At 43.9% G+C, this 16,257-nt stretch overlaps 1 protein-coding gene across 1 annotated transcript in view; it reads left to right on the top strand.

Annotated features, from left to right (window-relative positions):
* Positions 1-16,257, top strand: part of LOC142713822 (disheveled-associated activator of morphogenesis 2-like) — a gene marked incomplete at both ends in the record, with an annotated part of 120,009 nt that overhangs the window by 82,469 nt on the left and 21,283 nt on the right. Inside the window, 5 exons of the mRNA XM_075848623.1 lie at positions 3,691-3,775; positions 11,652-11,758; positions 12,489-12,577; positions 12,884-13,052; positions 14,462-14,569. Coding sequence (XP_075704738.1) covers positions 3,691-3,775; positions 11,652-11,758; positions 12,489-12,577; positions 12,884-13,052; positions 14,462-14,569 — 558 coding nt within the window. The remainder of the gene's footprint in view (positions 1-3,690; positions 3,776-11,651; positions 11,759-12,488; positions 12,578-12,883; positions 13,053-14,461; positions 14,570-16,257) is intronic.

The following is a 16,257-nucleotide window of genomic DNA, read 5'->3' as shown; positions in this document are numbered from 1 at the left end:
CTTCTGTATATAATTATATATGTACAGCTGGTATAAGTTATATATCTTCCTGTATATAGTGATATGCAGCATGCTGGTATAACCTGGGTATCCTCTGTATATAATTATATATGTACAGCTGGTGGAAGTTATACATCTTCTTGTATATAGTGATATGGAGCATGCTGGTATAACCTGGGTATCTTCTGTATATAATTATATATGTACAGCTGGTATAAGTCATACATCTTCTTGTATATAGTTATATGGAGCATGCTGGTATAACCTGGGTATCTTCTGTATATAATTATATATGTACAGCTGGTATAAGTTATACATCTTCTTGTATATAGTGATATGGAGCATGCTGGTATAACCTGGGTATCTTCTGTATATAATTATATATGTACAGCTGGTATAAGTTATACATCTTCTTGTATATAGTGATATGGAGCATGCTGGTATAACCTGGGTATCTTCTGTATATAATTATATATGTACAGCTGGTATAAGTTATACATCTTCTTGTATATAGTGATATGGAGCATGCTGGTATAACCTGGGTATCTTCTGTATATAATTATATATGTACAGCTGGTATAAGTTATAGATCTTCCTGTATATAGTGATATGGAGCATGCTGGTATAACCTGGGTATCTTCTGTATATAATTATATATGTACAGCTGGTATAAGTTATACATCTTCTTGTATATAGTGATATGGAGCATGCTGGTATAACCTGGGTATCTTCTGTATATAATTATATATGTACAGCTAGTATAAGTTATACATCTTGTATATAGTGATATGGAGCATGCTGGTGTAACCTGGGTATCTTCTGTATATAATTATATATGTACAGCTGGTATAAGTTATATATCTTCCTGTGTATAGTGATATGCAGCATGCTGGTATAACCTGGGTATCCTCTGTATATAATTATATATGTACAGCTGGTGTAAGTTATACATCTTCTTGTATATAGTGATATGGAGCATGCTGGTATAACCTGGGTATCTTCTGTATATAATTATATATGTACAGCTGGTATAAGTTATACATCTTCTTGTATATAGTGATATGGGGCATGCTGGTGTAACCTGGGTATCTTCTGTATATAATTATATATGTACAGCTGGTATAAGTTATACATCTTCTTGTATATAGTGATATGGAGCATGCTGGTATAACCTGGGTATCTTCTGTATATAATTATATATATACAGCTGGTATAAGTTATACATCTTCTTGTATATAGTGATATGGAGCATGCTGGTATAACCTGGGTATCTTCTGTATATAATTATATATGTACAGCTGGTATAAGTTATACATCTTCTTGTATATAGTGATATGGAGCATGCTGGTATAACCTGGGTATCTCCTGTATATAATTATATATGTACAGCTGGTATAAGTTATACATCTTCTTGTATATAGTGATATGGAGCATGCTGGTATAACCTGGGTATCTTCTGTATATAATTATATATGTGCAGCTGGTATAAGTTACACATCTTCTTGTATATAGTGATATGGAGCATGCTGGTATAACCTGGGTATCTTCTGTATATAATTATATATATATACAGCTGGTATAAGTTATACATCTTCCTGTATATAGTGATATGGAGCATGCTGGTATAACCTGGGTATCTTCTGTATATAATTATATATGTACAGCTGGTATAAGTTATACATCTTCTTGTATATAGTGATATGGAGCATGCTGGTATAACCTGGGTACCTTCTGTATATAATTATATATGTACAGCTGGTATAAGTTATACATCTTCTTGTATATAGTGATATGGAGCATGCTGGTATAACCTGGGTATCTTCTGTATATAATTATATATATACAGCTGGTATAAGTTATACATCTTCTTGTATATAGTGATATGGAACATGCTGGTGTAAACTGGGTATCTTCCTGTATATAGTGATATGAAGCATGCTGATATAACCCGGGTATCTTCTGTATATAATTATAGATGTACCGCTGGTATAAGTTATACATCTTCTTGTATATAGTGATATGGAGCATGCTGGTATAACCTGTGTATCTTCTGTATATAATTATATTTGTACAGCTGGTATAAGTTATACATCTTCTTGTATATAGTGATATGGGGCATGCTGGTGTAACCTGGGTATCTTCTGTATATAATTATATATGTACAGCTGGTATAAGTTATACATTTTCTTGTATATAGTGATATGGAGCATGCTGGTATAACCTGGGTATCTCCTGTATATAATTATATATGTACAGCTGGTATATGTTACACATCTTCTTGTATGTAGTGATATGGAGCATGCTGGTATAACCTGGGTATCTTCTGTATATAATTATATATGTACAGCTGGTATATGTTACACATCTTCTTGTATGTAGTGATATGGAGCATGCTGGTATAACCTGGGTATCTTCTGTATATAATTATATATGTACAGCTGGTATAAGTTATACTTCTTCTTGTATATAGTGATATGGAGCATGCTGGTATAACCTGGGTATCTCCTGTATATAATTATATATGTACAGCTGGTATAAGTTATACATCCTCTTGTATATAGGGATATGGAGCATGCTGGTATAACCTGGGTATCTTCTGTATATAATTATATATATACAGCTGGTATAAGTTATACATCTTCCTGTATATAGTGATATGGAGCATGCTGGTATAACCTGGGTATCTTCTGTATGTAATTATATATGTACAGCTGGTATAAGTTATACATCTTCTTGTATATAGTGATATGGAGCATGCTGGTGTAACCTGGGTATCTTCTGTATATAATTATATATGTACAGCTGGTATAAGTTATACATCTTCCTGTATATAGTGATATGGAGCATGCTGGTATAACCTGGGTATCTTCTATGTATAATTATATATGTACAGCTGGTATAAGTTATACATCTTCCTGTATATAGTGATATGGAGCATGCTGGTATAACCTGGGTATCTTCTGTATATAATTATATATGTGCAGCTGGTATAAGTTATACATCTTCTTGTATATAGTGATATGGAGCATGCTGGTATAACCTGGGTATCTTCTGTATATAATTATATATGTACAGCTGGTATAAGTTATACATCTCCTTGTATATAGTGATATGGAGCATGCTGGTATAACCTGGGTATCTTCTGTATATAATTATATATGTACAGCTGGTATAAGTTATACATCTTCCTGTATATAGTGATATGGAGCATGCTGGTGTAACCCGGGTATCTTCTGTATATAATTATATATGTACAGCTTGTATAAGTTATACATCTTCTTGTATATAGTGATATGGAGCATGCTGGTATAACCTGGGTATCTTCTGTATATAATTATATATGTACAGCTGGTATAAGTTATACATCTTCTTGTATATAGTGATATGGAGCATGCTGGTATAACCTGGGTATCTTCTGTATATAATTATATATGTACAGCTGGTATAAGTTATACATCTTCCTGTATATAGTGATATGGAGCATGCTGGTGTAACCTGGGTATCTTCTGTATATAATTATATATATACAGCTGGTATAAGTTATACATCTTCTTGTATATAGTGATATGGAGTATGCTGGTATATCCTAGGGCACTTGTCATTGCTGGGCAGCCATACCCACACTAGCGTTATATGGTTTGATAAGACAATGTTTTTGAAAAATTATATCTTTGTTATTTTTTCTCCTAGACTCAAGTTGTCCAATGAGGAGATTAAGAAAGCCATTATGGAAATGGATGAAAAAGAAGACCTCCCGAAAGACATGCTGGAACAGGTAGGACACGGCTGAACAAACCAAACATACGTTTATCTTATTTATTTATTTACCTGTGAGACGTTTTCTTCTTATTTATGTATTTTCCTTAATTGAGATCTTCGTTTTATTGAGATTTTCTTTCTATAGAGGCATTCTTCTTCTTCTTCTTCTTCTTCTTCTTCTTCTTCTTCTTCTTCCTCCTCATCTTCGTCCTCTTCTTCGTCGTCTTTTTCGTCTTCCTCTTCTTCGTCCTCTTCATAGTCTTCGTCCTCTTCTTCCTCCTCATCGTCCTATTGTTCTTCTTCCTCTTCTTCGTCTTCTTCCTCTTCTTTTTCTTCTTCCTCTTCCTCTTCTACTTCGGGCTCTTTTTCCTCCTCTTCTTCGTCCTCTTCTACTTTGTCCTCTTTTTTTACTTTTTCTTCGTCCTCTTTTTCGTCCTCTACTTCATTCTCTTCTCTCTTCTTCTTCCTCTTCTTCTTCGTCCTCTTCTTACTCTTCTTCTTCCTCTTCTTCTTCGTCCTATTGTTCTTCTTCCTCTTTGTCTTCTTTTTCTTATTCCTCTTCGTCCTCCTCCTCGTCCTCTTCTTACTCTTCTTCTTCATCCTCTTCTTTATCCTCTTCTTCTTCCTCTACTTCTTCTTCCTCTTTGTCTTCGTCCTCTTCTTCCTCCTCTTCTTCCTCCTTCCTCTTCTTCCTCCTTCTTCTTCTTCTTCCTCCTCTTCTTCCACTTCTTCTTTTTTGTCCTCCTCTTCTTCTTCGTCTTCTTCTTTTTCCTTTCGTCCTCTTTGTCTTCTTTTTCTTCTTCCTCTTCTTCCTCTTTCTTCTTTTTCCTCTTCTTATTTGGATGTTATTCTCAGTTTGGTCTCTGTATAAATTTACTGTTATTGAATGATCGTCATTTAGCTTTATCTCTAGTTTAAAAATTCCTCCATAAATATCAACTCCACCCAGATTTTATCTGTAAAGCTAACGGTAGACATAGATAGTTGTTAGTTCTACAATGCAGACATGTTTTTCTGTGGAAGGAGGAGGATAAGTGGCTGCCAGACACTACTGGTGACACTTCCCTCATTCCAAACAACATTTCAGGTAGGGAAAATTCCAACCCATCTGATCTCTGTTTCCCCTGAATGGGAGATGTGATGGGATAGTCATGTATGGGCAACCAAGTACAAAATACCACCTATATGTGTCACTTTTCACTTTTTCCCAACATAGAAAGCTTTGGGAAGGTGGAGTTACTAGTAAGGTGGAAATTTTGCCCGAGCTTTCTGTGCTTACCATAAAGGCAGACTATGCGGGTGTTATGGGCACCATTGAGGGTGGCCAGATCCAGGCAGCACCATCCTTCCACTTCATGGGCAGTTACTGTACTCTTCGTCTTTCCACATGAATGGATCCATTACCCAACATGGTATGTGGGGGGGGGGGGGGGGGATTTGTGGGTCACTTTATTGCAAGACTTTATTACTTAAGCTAGGATTACATGAAGACCTCTGTAGACCTGTCTTGGGACCTGCAGTCTGAGGGTCCCCTACTCCAAGAAACTCAACGTATCTTCTGCTCCTTCAGTGCAACTTTTAGGCAATCCAGAAATTGATACAACAGTTGCACTCCAATGAAGTATTAAGAAAGCAACACTGTTCTACTATTGATTTAGTGAGGACAGAGGAACTTGCTCATTGAAAAGGGATTGTCCAAAATGATCAGCTAGAAAACCATTCTGCTACTCAGCAGTGCCGAAGGTTCATGGGTCAGCTCCCCCTCCTCCCACTCAAGGGTATCAAGATGGTCAAGAGAATGGAAAGTTTGGCATTATTTGGAGCAACCCCAATTGGTAGCTGGGTTTAGGATATGGCAATTACTGCATTACATTAGCGCCCCCTAGGTCAGAGGTAATAGGCAGCGCACTTGAAGTGGCTTGTCCTGCAGTTACTTAATGTAACGCGTTTTCTTTCCTTTTATCACATTATCAGTGGCAAAAATAACAAATTATGTCACGTTTCCCTCCGGAAAATACTGTAGATCTTAAAGCTAAACCACACTCATCTGCAGGTGGTCCAAGCCAGGGGTGGGGGGGGGGGGGGTTTGTATTGACTCGAGATGTTGTTCTTAATAGACTTTCTTTGTGGTTTTGAACTATTCAGACAGCTTTATGATTTCCCAGCCAGAGGCCATCCTGCACTAATGAGCCCTAAGTGAGAGGAACAGACTGTCTGCAGTCTACGAGCTTCTGGTTTGGCAGCTCTGGACAGACACTTTTCTGTATTAGTTTTCAGTAGATGCATTAACGAGAGAACGATACTGGGATTGGTTCTAAAGTTGCAAATAAACGTCTCTCTGAAATTGTGGTGGTTTCTATCGATTCCCACACTCTAATTTACAAGTGATCACGGGCGTCACAGCGGTTAAAATGGAAAATTCTGATCCGCCAATACAAATGTGTAGATGGAATCAATACAGCGTATGCCAACCATAGATTGGAAGGGGAATTGCCAACCTCAGGTTGGCACAATGTCCATATATATATAGTGTGAAATTGCACAGGGCTCCCCTCTCCATAGGAAACTTAACAATGGCAACCAAGTAAAGAAACAAAATTCCCCCATAATGCCTGCTCCAAAAGGGAAAACTATGACTAGAACCAAGTCTTCCTGCCGTTTTTTCAAAAGCAAGGTGACCTGGTCCTAGTATTATATGGTCCTAGAGAGAACAAATTCAGGAGTATACCACCATGCTCCTAAAGAAGGAGGACTATCCTTAGAAGCATGCCACTTTGATCCCAAAAATAGAGGACCCTCCCTAGGAGCATGCCACCTTTTTCCTGAAAAGGTATGACCCTCCCTAAGAGTATGCCATCTTGTTAGTGAGGAGGGAGGACCATCCCTAGGAGCATGCCACCTTGTTACTGAGAAGGGAGGACCATCCCTAGGAGCATGCCACCTTTTTCCTGAAAAGGTATGACCCTCCCTAAGAGTATTCCATCTTGTTAGTGAGGAGGGAGGACCATCCCTAGGAGCATGCCACCTTGTTACTGAGAAGGGAGGAGCATCCCTAGGAGCATGCCACCTTGTTACTGAGAAGGGAGGACCATCCCTAGGAGCATGCCACCTTGTTAGTGAGAAGGGAGGACCATCCCTAGGAGCATGCCACCTTGTTAGTGAGAAGGGAGGACCATCCCTAGGAGCATGCCACCTTGTTAGTGAGAAGGGAGGACCATCCCTAGGAGCATGCCACCTTGTTACTGAGAAGGGAGGACCATCCCTAGGAGCATGCCACCTTGTTACTGAGAAGGGAGGACCATCCCTAGGAGCATGCCACCTTGTTACTGAGAAGGGAGGACCATCCCTAGGAGCATGCCACCTTGCTACTGAGAAGGGAGGACCATCCCTAGGAGCATGCCACCTTGTTACTGAGAAGGGAGGACCATCCCTAGGAGCATGCCACCTTGTTAGTGAGAAGGGAGGAGCATCCCTAGGAGCATGCCACCTTGTTAGTGAGAAGGGAGGAGCATCCCTAGGAGCATGCCACCTTGTTACTGAGAAGGGAGGACCATCCCTAGGAGCATGCCACCTTGTTAGTGAGAAGGGAGGACCATCCCTAGGAGCATGCCACCTTGTTAGTGAGAAGGGAGGACCATCCCTAGGAGCATGCCACCTTGTTACTGAGAAGGGAGGACCATCCCTAGGAGCATGCCACCTTGTTACTGAGAAGGGAGGACCATCCCTAGGAGCATGCCACCTTGTTACTGAGAAGGGAGGACCATCCCTAGGAGCATGCCACCTTGTTAGTGAGAAGGGAGGACCATCCCTAGGAGCATGCCACCTTGTTACTGAGAAGGGAGGACCATCCCTAGGAGCATGCCACCTTGTTAGTGAGAAGGGAGGACCATCCCTAGGAGCATGCCACCTTTTTCCTGAAAAGGTATGACCCTCCCTAAGAGTATGCCATCTTGTTAGTGAGGAGGGAGGACCATCCCTAGGAGCATGCCACCTTGTTACTGAGAAGGGAGGACCATCCCTAGGAGCATGCCACCTTGTTACTGAGAAGGGAGGACCATCCCTAGGAGCATGCCACCTTGTTACTGAGAAGGGAGGACCATCCCTAGGAGCATGCCACCTTGTTACTGAGAAGGGAGGACCATCCCTAGGAGCATGCCACCTTGTTACTGAGAAGGAAGGACCATCCCTAGGAGCATGCCACCTTGTTATTGAGAAGGGAGGACCATCCCTAGGAGCATGCCACCTTGTAAGTGAGAAGGGAGGACCATCCCTAGGAGCATGCCAACTTGTTACTGAGAAGGGAGGACCATCCCTAGGAGCATGCCACCTTGTTACTGAGAAGGGAGGATCATCCCTAGGAGCATGCCACCTTGTTACTGAGAAGGGAGGACCATCCCTAGGAGCATGCCACCTTGTTACTGAGAAGGGAGGACCATCCCTAGGAGCATGCCACCTTGTTAGTGAGAAGGGAGGACCATCCCTCGGAGTATGCCACCTTGTTAGTGCGAAGGGAGGACCATCCCTAGGAGCATGCCACCTTGTTACTGAGAAGGGAGGACCATCCCTAGGAGCACGCCACCTTGTAAGTGAGAAGGGAGGACCATCCCTAGGAGCATGCCACCTTGTTACTGAGAAGGGAGGACCATCCCTAGAAGCATGCCAACTTGTTACTGAGAAGGGAGGACCATCCCTAGGAGCATGCCACCTTGTTAGTGAGAAGGGAGGACCATCCCTAGGAGCATGCAAACTTGTTACTGAGAAGGAAGGACCATCCCTAGGAGCATGCCACCTTTTTCCTGAAAAGGTATGACCCTCCCTAGGAGTATGCCATCTTGTTAGTGAGGAGGGAGGACCATCCCTAGGAGCATGCCACCTTGTTAGTGAGAAGGGAGGACCATCCCTAGGAGCATGCCACCTTGTTAGTGAGAAGGGAGAACCATCCCTAGGAGCATGCCACCTTGTTAGTGAGAAGGGAGAACCATCCCTAGGAGCATGCCACCTTGTTACTGAGAAGGGAGGACCATCCCTAGGAGCATGCCACCTTGTTACTGAGAAGGGAGGACCATCCCTAGGAGCATGCCACCTTGTAAGTGAGAAGGGAGGACCATCCCTAGGAGCATGCCACCTTGTTACTGAGAAGGGAGGACCATCCCTAGGAGCATGCCACCTTGTTAGTGAGAAGGGAGGACCATCCCTAGGAGCATGCAAACTTGTTACTGAGAAGGAAGGACCATCCCTAGGAGCATGCCACCTTTTTCCTGAAAAGGTATGACCCTCCCTAGGAGTATGCCATCTTGTTAGTGAGGAGGGAGGACCATCCCTAGGAGCATGCCACCTTGTTAGTGAGAAGGGAGGACCATCCCTAGGAGCATGCCACCTTGTTAGTGAGAAGGGAGAACCATCCCTAGGAGCATGCCACCTTGTTACTGAGAAGGGAGGACCATCCCTAGGAGCATGCCACCTTGTTACTGAGAAGGGAGGACCATCCCTAGGAGCATGCCACCTTGTAAGTGAGAAGGGAGGACCATCCCTAGGAGCATGCCACCTTGTAAGTGAGAAGGGAGGACCATCCCTAAAAGCATGCCAACTTGTTACTGAGAAGGGAGGACCATCCCTAGGAGCATGCCACCTTGTTAGTGAGAAGGGAGGACCATCCCTAGGAGCATGCCAACTTGTTACTGAGAAGGGAGGACCATCCCTAGGAGCATGCCACCTTTTTCCTGAAAAGGTATGACCCTCCCTAGGAGTATGCCATCTTGTTAGTGAGGAGGGAGGACCATCCCTAGGAGCATGCCACCTTGTTACTGAGAAGGGAGGACCATCCCTAGGAGCATGCCACCTTGTTACTGAGAAGGGAGGACCATCCCTAGGAGCATGCCACCTTGTTACTGAGAAGGGAGGACCATCCCTAGGAGCATGCCACCTTGTTACTGAGAAGGGAGGACCATCCCTAGGAGCATGCCACCTTGTTAGTGAGAAGGGAGGACCATCCCTAGGAGCATGCCACCTTGTTAGTGAGAAGGGAGGACCATCCCTAGGAGCATGCCACCTTGTTAGTGAGAAGGGAGAACCATCCCTAGGAGCATGCCACCTTGTTACTGAGAAGGGAGGACCATCCCTAGGAGCATGCCACCTTGTTACTGAGAAGGGAGGACCATCCCTAGGAGCATGCCACCTTGTAAGTGAGAAGGGAGGACCATCCCTAGGAGCATGCCACCTTGTTACTGAGAAGGGAGGACCATCCCTAGGAGCATGCCAACTTGTTACTGAGAAGGGAGGACCATCCCTAGGAGCATGCCACCTTGTTAGTGAGAAGGGAGGACCATCCCTAGGAGCATGCCACCTTGTTAGTGAGAAGGGAGAACCATCCCTAGGAGCATGCCACCTTGTTACTGAGAAGGGAGGACCATCCTTATGAGCATGCCACCTTGTTTTTCCGAAAAGGAGGACCGCCCCTACGTGCATGCTACCTTGTTCCTAAAATAGGAGGACCATCCCTATGAGCATGTCACCTTGTTCCCAATGTTCCCAAAAAGAGAGGACCATCTCAGGACCATGCCACCCTGATCCTGAAATCAGACCATCCCTAGCACCATGCTACCTTGCTCTCAAAAATAGTAATGCCAACCTCTTCCCAAACAAAGGTTGTCCGATTTTAATTTTTTGCTATGGGGACACCCTCTCCTCTGTGTTGGCTCCGGTATTATTACCTCTCATTCTCCAGTTATCAGGACACTGTATGTAGATGGATTGTAGGGTAACTTTTGATGGTCTTGAGTTGAACATTGCTGGTCTTGTCTTCCAAAACTCCTTCAATATAAATTCCATACACTGATGAGCCGAGTCTGAACCAATTATGTTTGTGCCTGGAGTCCACGGAATATAAGCGGCTGTGTCTATAGAGGATCATTCATTCGCATGGACCCCTGGTTATAGATGGTGCCATATATGAGATCATCCCAGTCTGGGTTCTGTATAACCAGCTCATTATCTACTCGGCTGACGGCTGTGATCATTTGTGGGGACTCTGAGGTCACGGGGGATAGACATGTAGCAGAGGGCATCAGAATTTCATGAAATTGTTCTTTAAATAAGAGATAGTTACGCTGCCCCCGGCCCAGTCTGATACATTACATCTGTGTCTTCTGTCTTGACTGAGGTTCTTGGGAAGAATATGACTGTTCTTCTTAGTTTGACCCTTTAGTCCCATGACCTCTTGTATTGAACAATGTCTCTATTTTGCTTTAGCATTGTACATTTCATCCTCCAACCTATGTCTAGCTGTGCGCAGAAAGGGGGTGCATACCGTATAGAAAACAAAGGAATTGAAAGCCCTAACCCTCGTCCTCCGACCCTACTGCCATTGTGCACCTCCATAAAGTCGCCTACAATGTCCTCTAAAGGAAAGGGGAAAACTGTCACTGTCCATGGATGTGGGTGAAGTAGTTCTATCCCCTTCTCCATAAGTTTTGAGAATCCATGGGTCCCAAAGGTCCCATTTTCCTGGTTCTGGGAAGGAGGACTTTTAAGAAACATGTCATCCAGATGGCGCTGCATTGGTATAACAGAACGCCATCTAGCATCACATAAATAGCACGTTACCTGGCCGGCTTCAGTTACAATCTGCTGTAAAAGCAATTGTAGCTCACAGACCCTTCCAACCCACAACAGCAATGGGCCCCACAAATGGCCCCACTGCCTTATGATTGTCACTAGTCACCGCCAGGTGGTCCAGGGCAATCTCCGTCTGCTCCAGTCCTGAAGTCCTTACCACAGTCCATCAGACTCTATTGATGGCAGCGTTATATACAGTGCTATGGTATATGCTGGCTGTATAATATCAAATAGGTAGAAATAATAGTAAGTAATATATTTTTCTGTTATCAAATCAGCTCTTGAAATTCATCCCTGAGAAGAGTGACATTGACCTGCTGGAGGAACACAAACACGAGATTGACCGCATGGCACGCGCTGACCGCTTCCTGTACGAGATGAGCAGGTGCGCTACAGTTACGAGGCTCAAAAGCCGCATCAGACCTCCGGTGGGAGTGTCAATATTTATGAATATGAATCGTTTATGTCATCCTGTGACATCATTAATGTAGTGGTTCAGGGAATGAGAGGATGAATGTTGGTCGTCCGGATGAATGGTGGCCGTCGGCAGCGTTCCTCTACAATACTGCAGTATTAGGGTTATGATGCACAGCAGGTCGACCATCTGCAGCAAAGATAAATCCCACTCATTTAGCTACAAGCCTCAGCTAATTGGCATAGGGGATGCCCATATATCTGTCACATGACCTTTGAACAGACTTACAAAGACACCTGTATAGTCATATATAAGACATTATGGTACCAGTGGGTCTCTAAATATCTGCACATAACTGAAGTCTTAATTATTGAGACCCTTATTCCATCCACTGAAGAAGTTCTAAGGAGGTACTAGTCCTCCTTATGGAGATCCAGCTGGTGTAAAAAGTGTTACAGGCAATGCTCCCTGGGAAAAAGTATGCAAATGAGGTGTCCTGCAGAAGGTAGAAACGGTCTCTCTAGTGCCTCCTATAGGTGACTACTTTGTAAATCAATATCCGATGCATTGAAGAGGCTTGAAACAGGACTAGGGATATCAGCCAAACCATAACCCCCCCCCCCCCCCTTGAAGAAATCCCTCATATGCCACTGGTTTACATGTTCTTTTAAGCATCCTAACACCCCCCTCTAATCTCCAGGATTGACCACTATCAGCAGCGGCTCCAGGCTTTGTTTTTCAAGAAGAAGTTACCAGAGCGATTAGCGGAAGCGAAGCCTAAGGTCGAAGGTGAGACCAAATGAATCAATTGCTCCACCCACTTGGGGCCCAGATAGGTTTGTTTGGACCCATCAGAGGATCGATGGGCCCAAGTTTGGAAATGATAATGTGGTCCTGCAGAACAAACTTATTGATCTCTTACTTTTTGCAGGATTTAACACCGTACTGTTTGCCCTTGCCCATTCAATGAACATTCTTGGTGGCGGGGGGGAGGGGGGCGGGCAATTCCCCCGGATCCCCTTCATGGCTCTTATATTAATAATGATGAATAGTTTTTGCAATCCTGACATTAACCTGTTGTCTCCCGTCTTGAAGCCCTGCTCCTGGCATGCAAGGAACTGACTCGAAGCAAACGATTAAAGCAACTTTTTGAAGTCGTCTTGGCCTTCGGAAACTACATGAATAAGGGCCAGAGAGGAAACGCGTTTGGATTCAAAGTTTCGAGTCTGAATAAGATCATTGATACAAAATCCAGTATAGACAGGTAGGACTTCTCCATGATTGACTCATCTGGTGCCGCTCAGGGTTTGTGCTCCTGGTGGACACTACTACAGTATGGTTTCTACATTGTAGCAGCTCATTCTTGACACATAAGGGGCGGAGCATGTGTGTCATGCTCCACCCCTTATGTTATTTATTTTGTTCCTTCCCAGATGTCAGTTGTGAAGTGCACCGGGTCATAGTGATGGGGAGAGGAATTCCGATTTTTGGTTATTGGATCGTCTTTATTGTATTTTTTTTTAGGGGCATCAATAGTTATGAATTTAATTATATTGTGAAAAATATTTATAATTCATGTCGATCACATTAAGATCTGTTTTTACTTTATTAAAAATACTTTTTCTGTGTCACAAACCCAGGGGGGGGGGGGGGGTGATGGATAATCTAAGCTCTAGCCCTTAAAGGGGTTTTATGTAACTGAAGCGTAATCACTGGTAAAGTTTCTAATTTACTTTGTGTTTCAATTATTCATATTTTCAAGATATTTATTTGCTGTCAGTGAATGAGAACACTCTTGTTTCCATTCAGAGGCAGTAAGCAGGTACATAGCTAGTCCTGCTGTCATCTGAGAACTGGATACAATGTATCGGTCTAGACAATGCTCTGTGAGCTAAAATCCTGGACTCCAGACTGATACATTGTAGCAAACTACCAGGGAGATGTGTGCAGCTGCTGCTGATGTGTTTATCTCACAGAGCATTGTCTAGACTGATACATTGTAACCGCTTCTCAGCTGAGAGCGGGACTAGGTATGTACAGGCTGTCTTCATTCACTGACAGCAAGAAAATATGTTGAAAATTCTAAAGAATTGAAACACAAAGGGGCAGATATAGTAAAACTGGCGGGTTTTTTTATGCCAGTCTTCGCTTTCTTAATAAAACCGTTGCATATTTCCGCTGGCCGTGCGCCACAATTGTGGAGTAAAGACCGCGGCCGTGCGCTACAATTCTGGAGTAAAGACCGCGGCCGTGCGACATCCATTCCCATCCCATCAAGTCCGATCGCGAGGCAAAGTTTGAGACCTGGGACGGGCCTCGACCTTTCTATGCCCCACAGAGTAAATTCTCTGCTGATTTCCGCTATAATTTATTCCAGTTTTCTGCAACTTTTTTACACCAGAAATCTGCGTGGAAATGTTGATAAATTCCCCTCATAGTGAATTAGAAAGTTGTCGAAATTTTAATTTATGCAGAGATTATCATTTATTTCCATGAAACCGGGAGACCCCTTTAATTACTGAAGACATTGACAGACTTTTCTGGGAGGAGATCCGCGGACAGGACCTCCCTGTAGATACCGGAGCACCTCCGAGGTGACCTGGACTCTCCGTAATGTCGACGCAGAGGTTCATCGTACAGAATTGAGATGTTTTTGGTTTGCTTTTCTTTTAGGAACATCACCCTCTTGCACTACTTAATTATGATATTTGAGAAGACCTACCCGGATATCCTCAGCATACAGGGGGAACTCCAGCACCTCTCCGAGGCGGCCAAAGTCAAGTAAGTTAACCCCTAAAAAAAGACCCTTTAAGAGCATTTCCCCTTTAAGAGTCCCCAGTAAATAAAAGTCCTGAAGTCGTCCTTACTTAGATCTGTAGCTGAGACCTCTCCAACGGGGACTGTCACCCAGCTTTCCTGGAGTCCTGAATGAGAAACCTGCCCAATCCCTTTATCTGTTGCTTGGGAAGTTGGGTAACATACAACATGGCTGCCATTATCACCCCTCAGGGGTTGTCACCCATCTTTCCTGATCCACCTTACTGGGCTACATCCCGCTCTTTCCTGATGCCACATAACTAGGCTCTTCAGGTTCTCAGGAAAGCTGGGTGACAATCAATATGGCTAACATTTCAACTCCCATAAGAGTAGTCACCCGGCTTTCCTTGTGTCCTGACAAGTTATGCGGTTTTACATCCATCTCTCCCTTATTGCCCCATAACGTTGTAGACTCGCTCCTCCGGACCCCCACAACCAGCGCAGATGCGGCGATTCTAAAAATACCATCGTTTTAATTAAGTGACCTCAGCGACGGCCGCTTGTGTTTGCTTGTCCTGGACTCGGCCGTTCTGCCAAATATAATGTTCCCGTTTGTTTTTTCGCATCTGGGTTTTCACAGCTCCCCTTGTGGGGTCGGCCGGGGGTTTGGTCTCCACTGACCGTGCCAGGTCGTAATATGATAACGTACAAGCGCGATGCAAGAGCCGGTGCCGCCATGTCCAAAAATAATGATCATTGTAGAAACAGAGGTGCTGGCCCAGAAAGGTGAGAGAACCGAGACCTTCCAGATGTTCTGCAGTGACCATTGCCAGCGGTCTTAAAGGAGAACTCCAGAACAGGGGCCACATGGTCACAGTTTAAAGGGGGGGCGGTCTAATTAAGATAAGTCCCGCTCGGCACCCCCTTTATGAGCCAGAACGACCTTCTAGCGGACACGAGCCGTTCTTGTATTACATGGCGGTCACTCATCTGTAATGCCACAATGGCCGCCATGTAATATTGACGCTACATTGTCTGCCTGGACCTGTGTAGATGAGCTGATGGCTGCGCCGGCTCCGATATGAAGGGGTTCCCTGCGATGAGACTTATGACATCATTACAGAATTCGTCTGTATTTCCCTTCTGGAGGCTGCGGGTCGCATAGCAACCGCTTGTCTTCCTGTCTGGGTGACTACTTTTTAGCACCGTCCTGGAAGTGGTCACAGGAGACTCTGTTATCTGCTGTACTGTAGACTGCCCCTCCAGGCTTCACAGACTTGTCAGGTCCCCTCCACTTATGAAGCAGAAAGCCGGAGACGACTACACAAATAATCACGAGGGGAGGGGGGTAGTAACATGTGGGTGTTATGTGCTATATGTGTACGGGGGCTGGGGGGCATTGTGTAGCAAGTTGAGAAGGGGTGAATCATTGATTTATTTCCTTAAAACTCTCCAAATCTCTGTTTGCTGTCAGTGAAATGAGACATTCTTGTTTACATTTAATAGAAAGGCCTGCACAGACTAACAGCTGAGGGTTTGCTACAATTGTATCGAGTGTTCTCTGTGAGTTTAGAGGGCGGCGCTCCTGAATGATACATTGTAACAGTTTATTTCACCGATGGTCTAGACTGGAAACAATTGTAGCAAATCCTCAACTGTGGGAACTATTAGATCTGTACCGGATGAAGCAGTAAGATCCCTATTCACTGACA

Source organism: Rhinoderma darwinii, unplaced genomic scaffold (assembly GCF_050947455.1).
Source record: "Rhinoderma darwinii isolate aRhiDar2 unplaced genomic scaffold, aRhiDar2.hap1 Scaffold_4360, whole genome shotgun sequence".
NCBI classification, from domain to species: Eukaryota; Metazoa; Chordata; class Amphibia; order Anura; family Rhinodermatidae; genus Rhinoderma; species Rhinoderma darwinii.
This window is presented reverse-complemented; position numbering and strand designations above follow the sequence as displayed.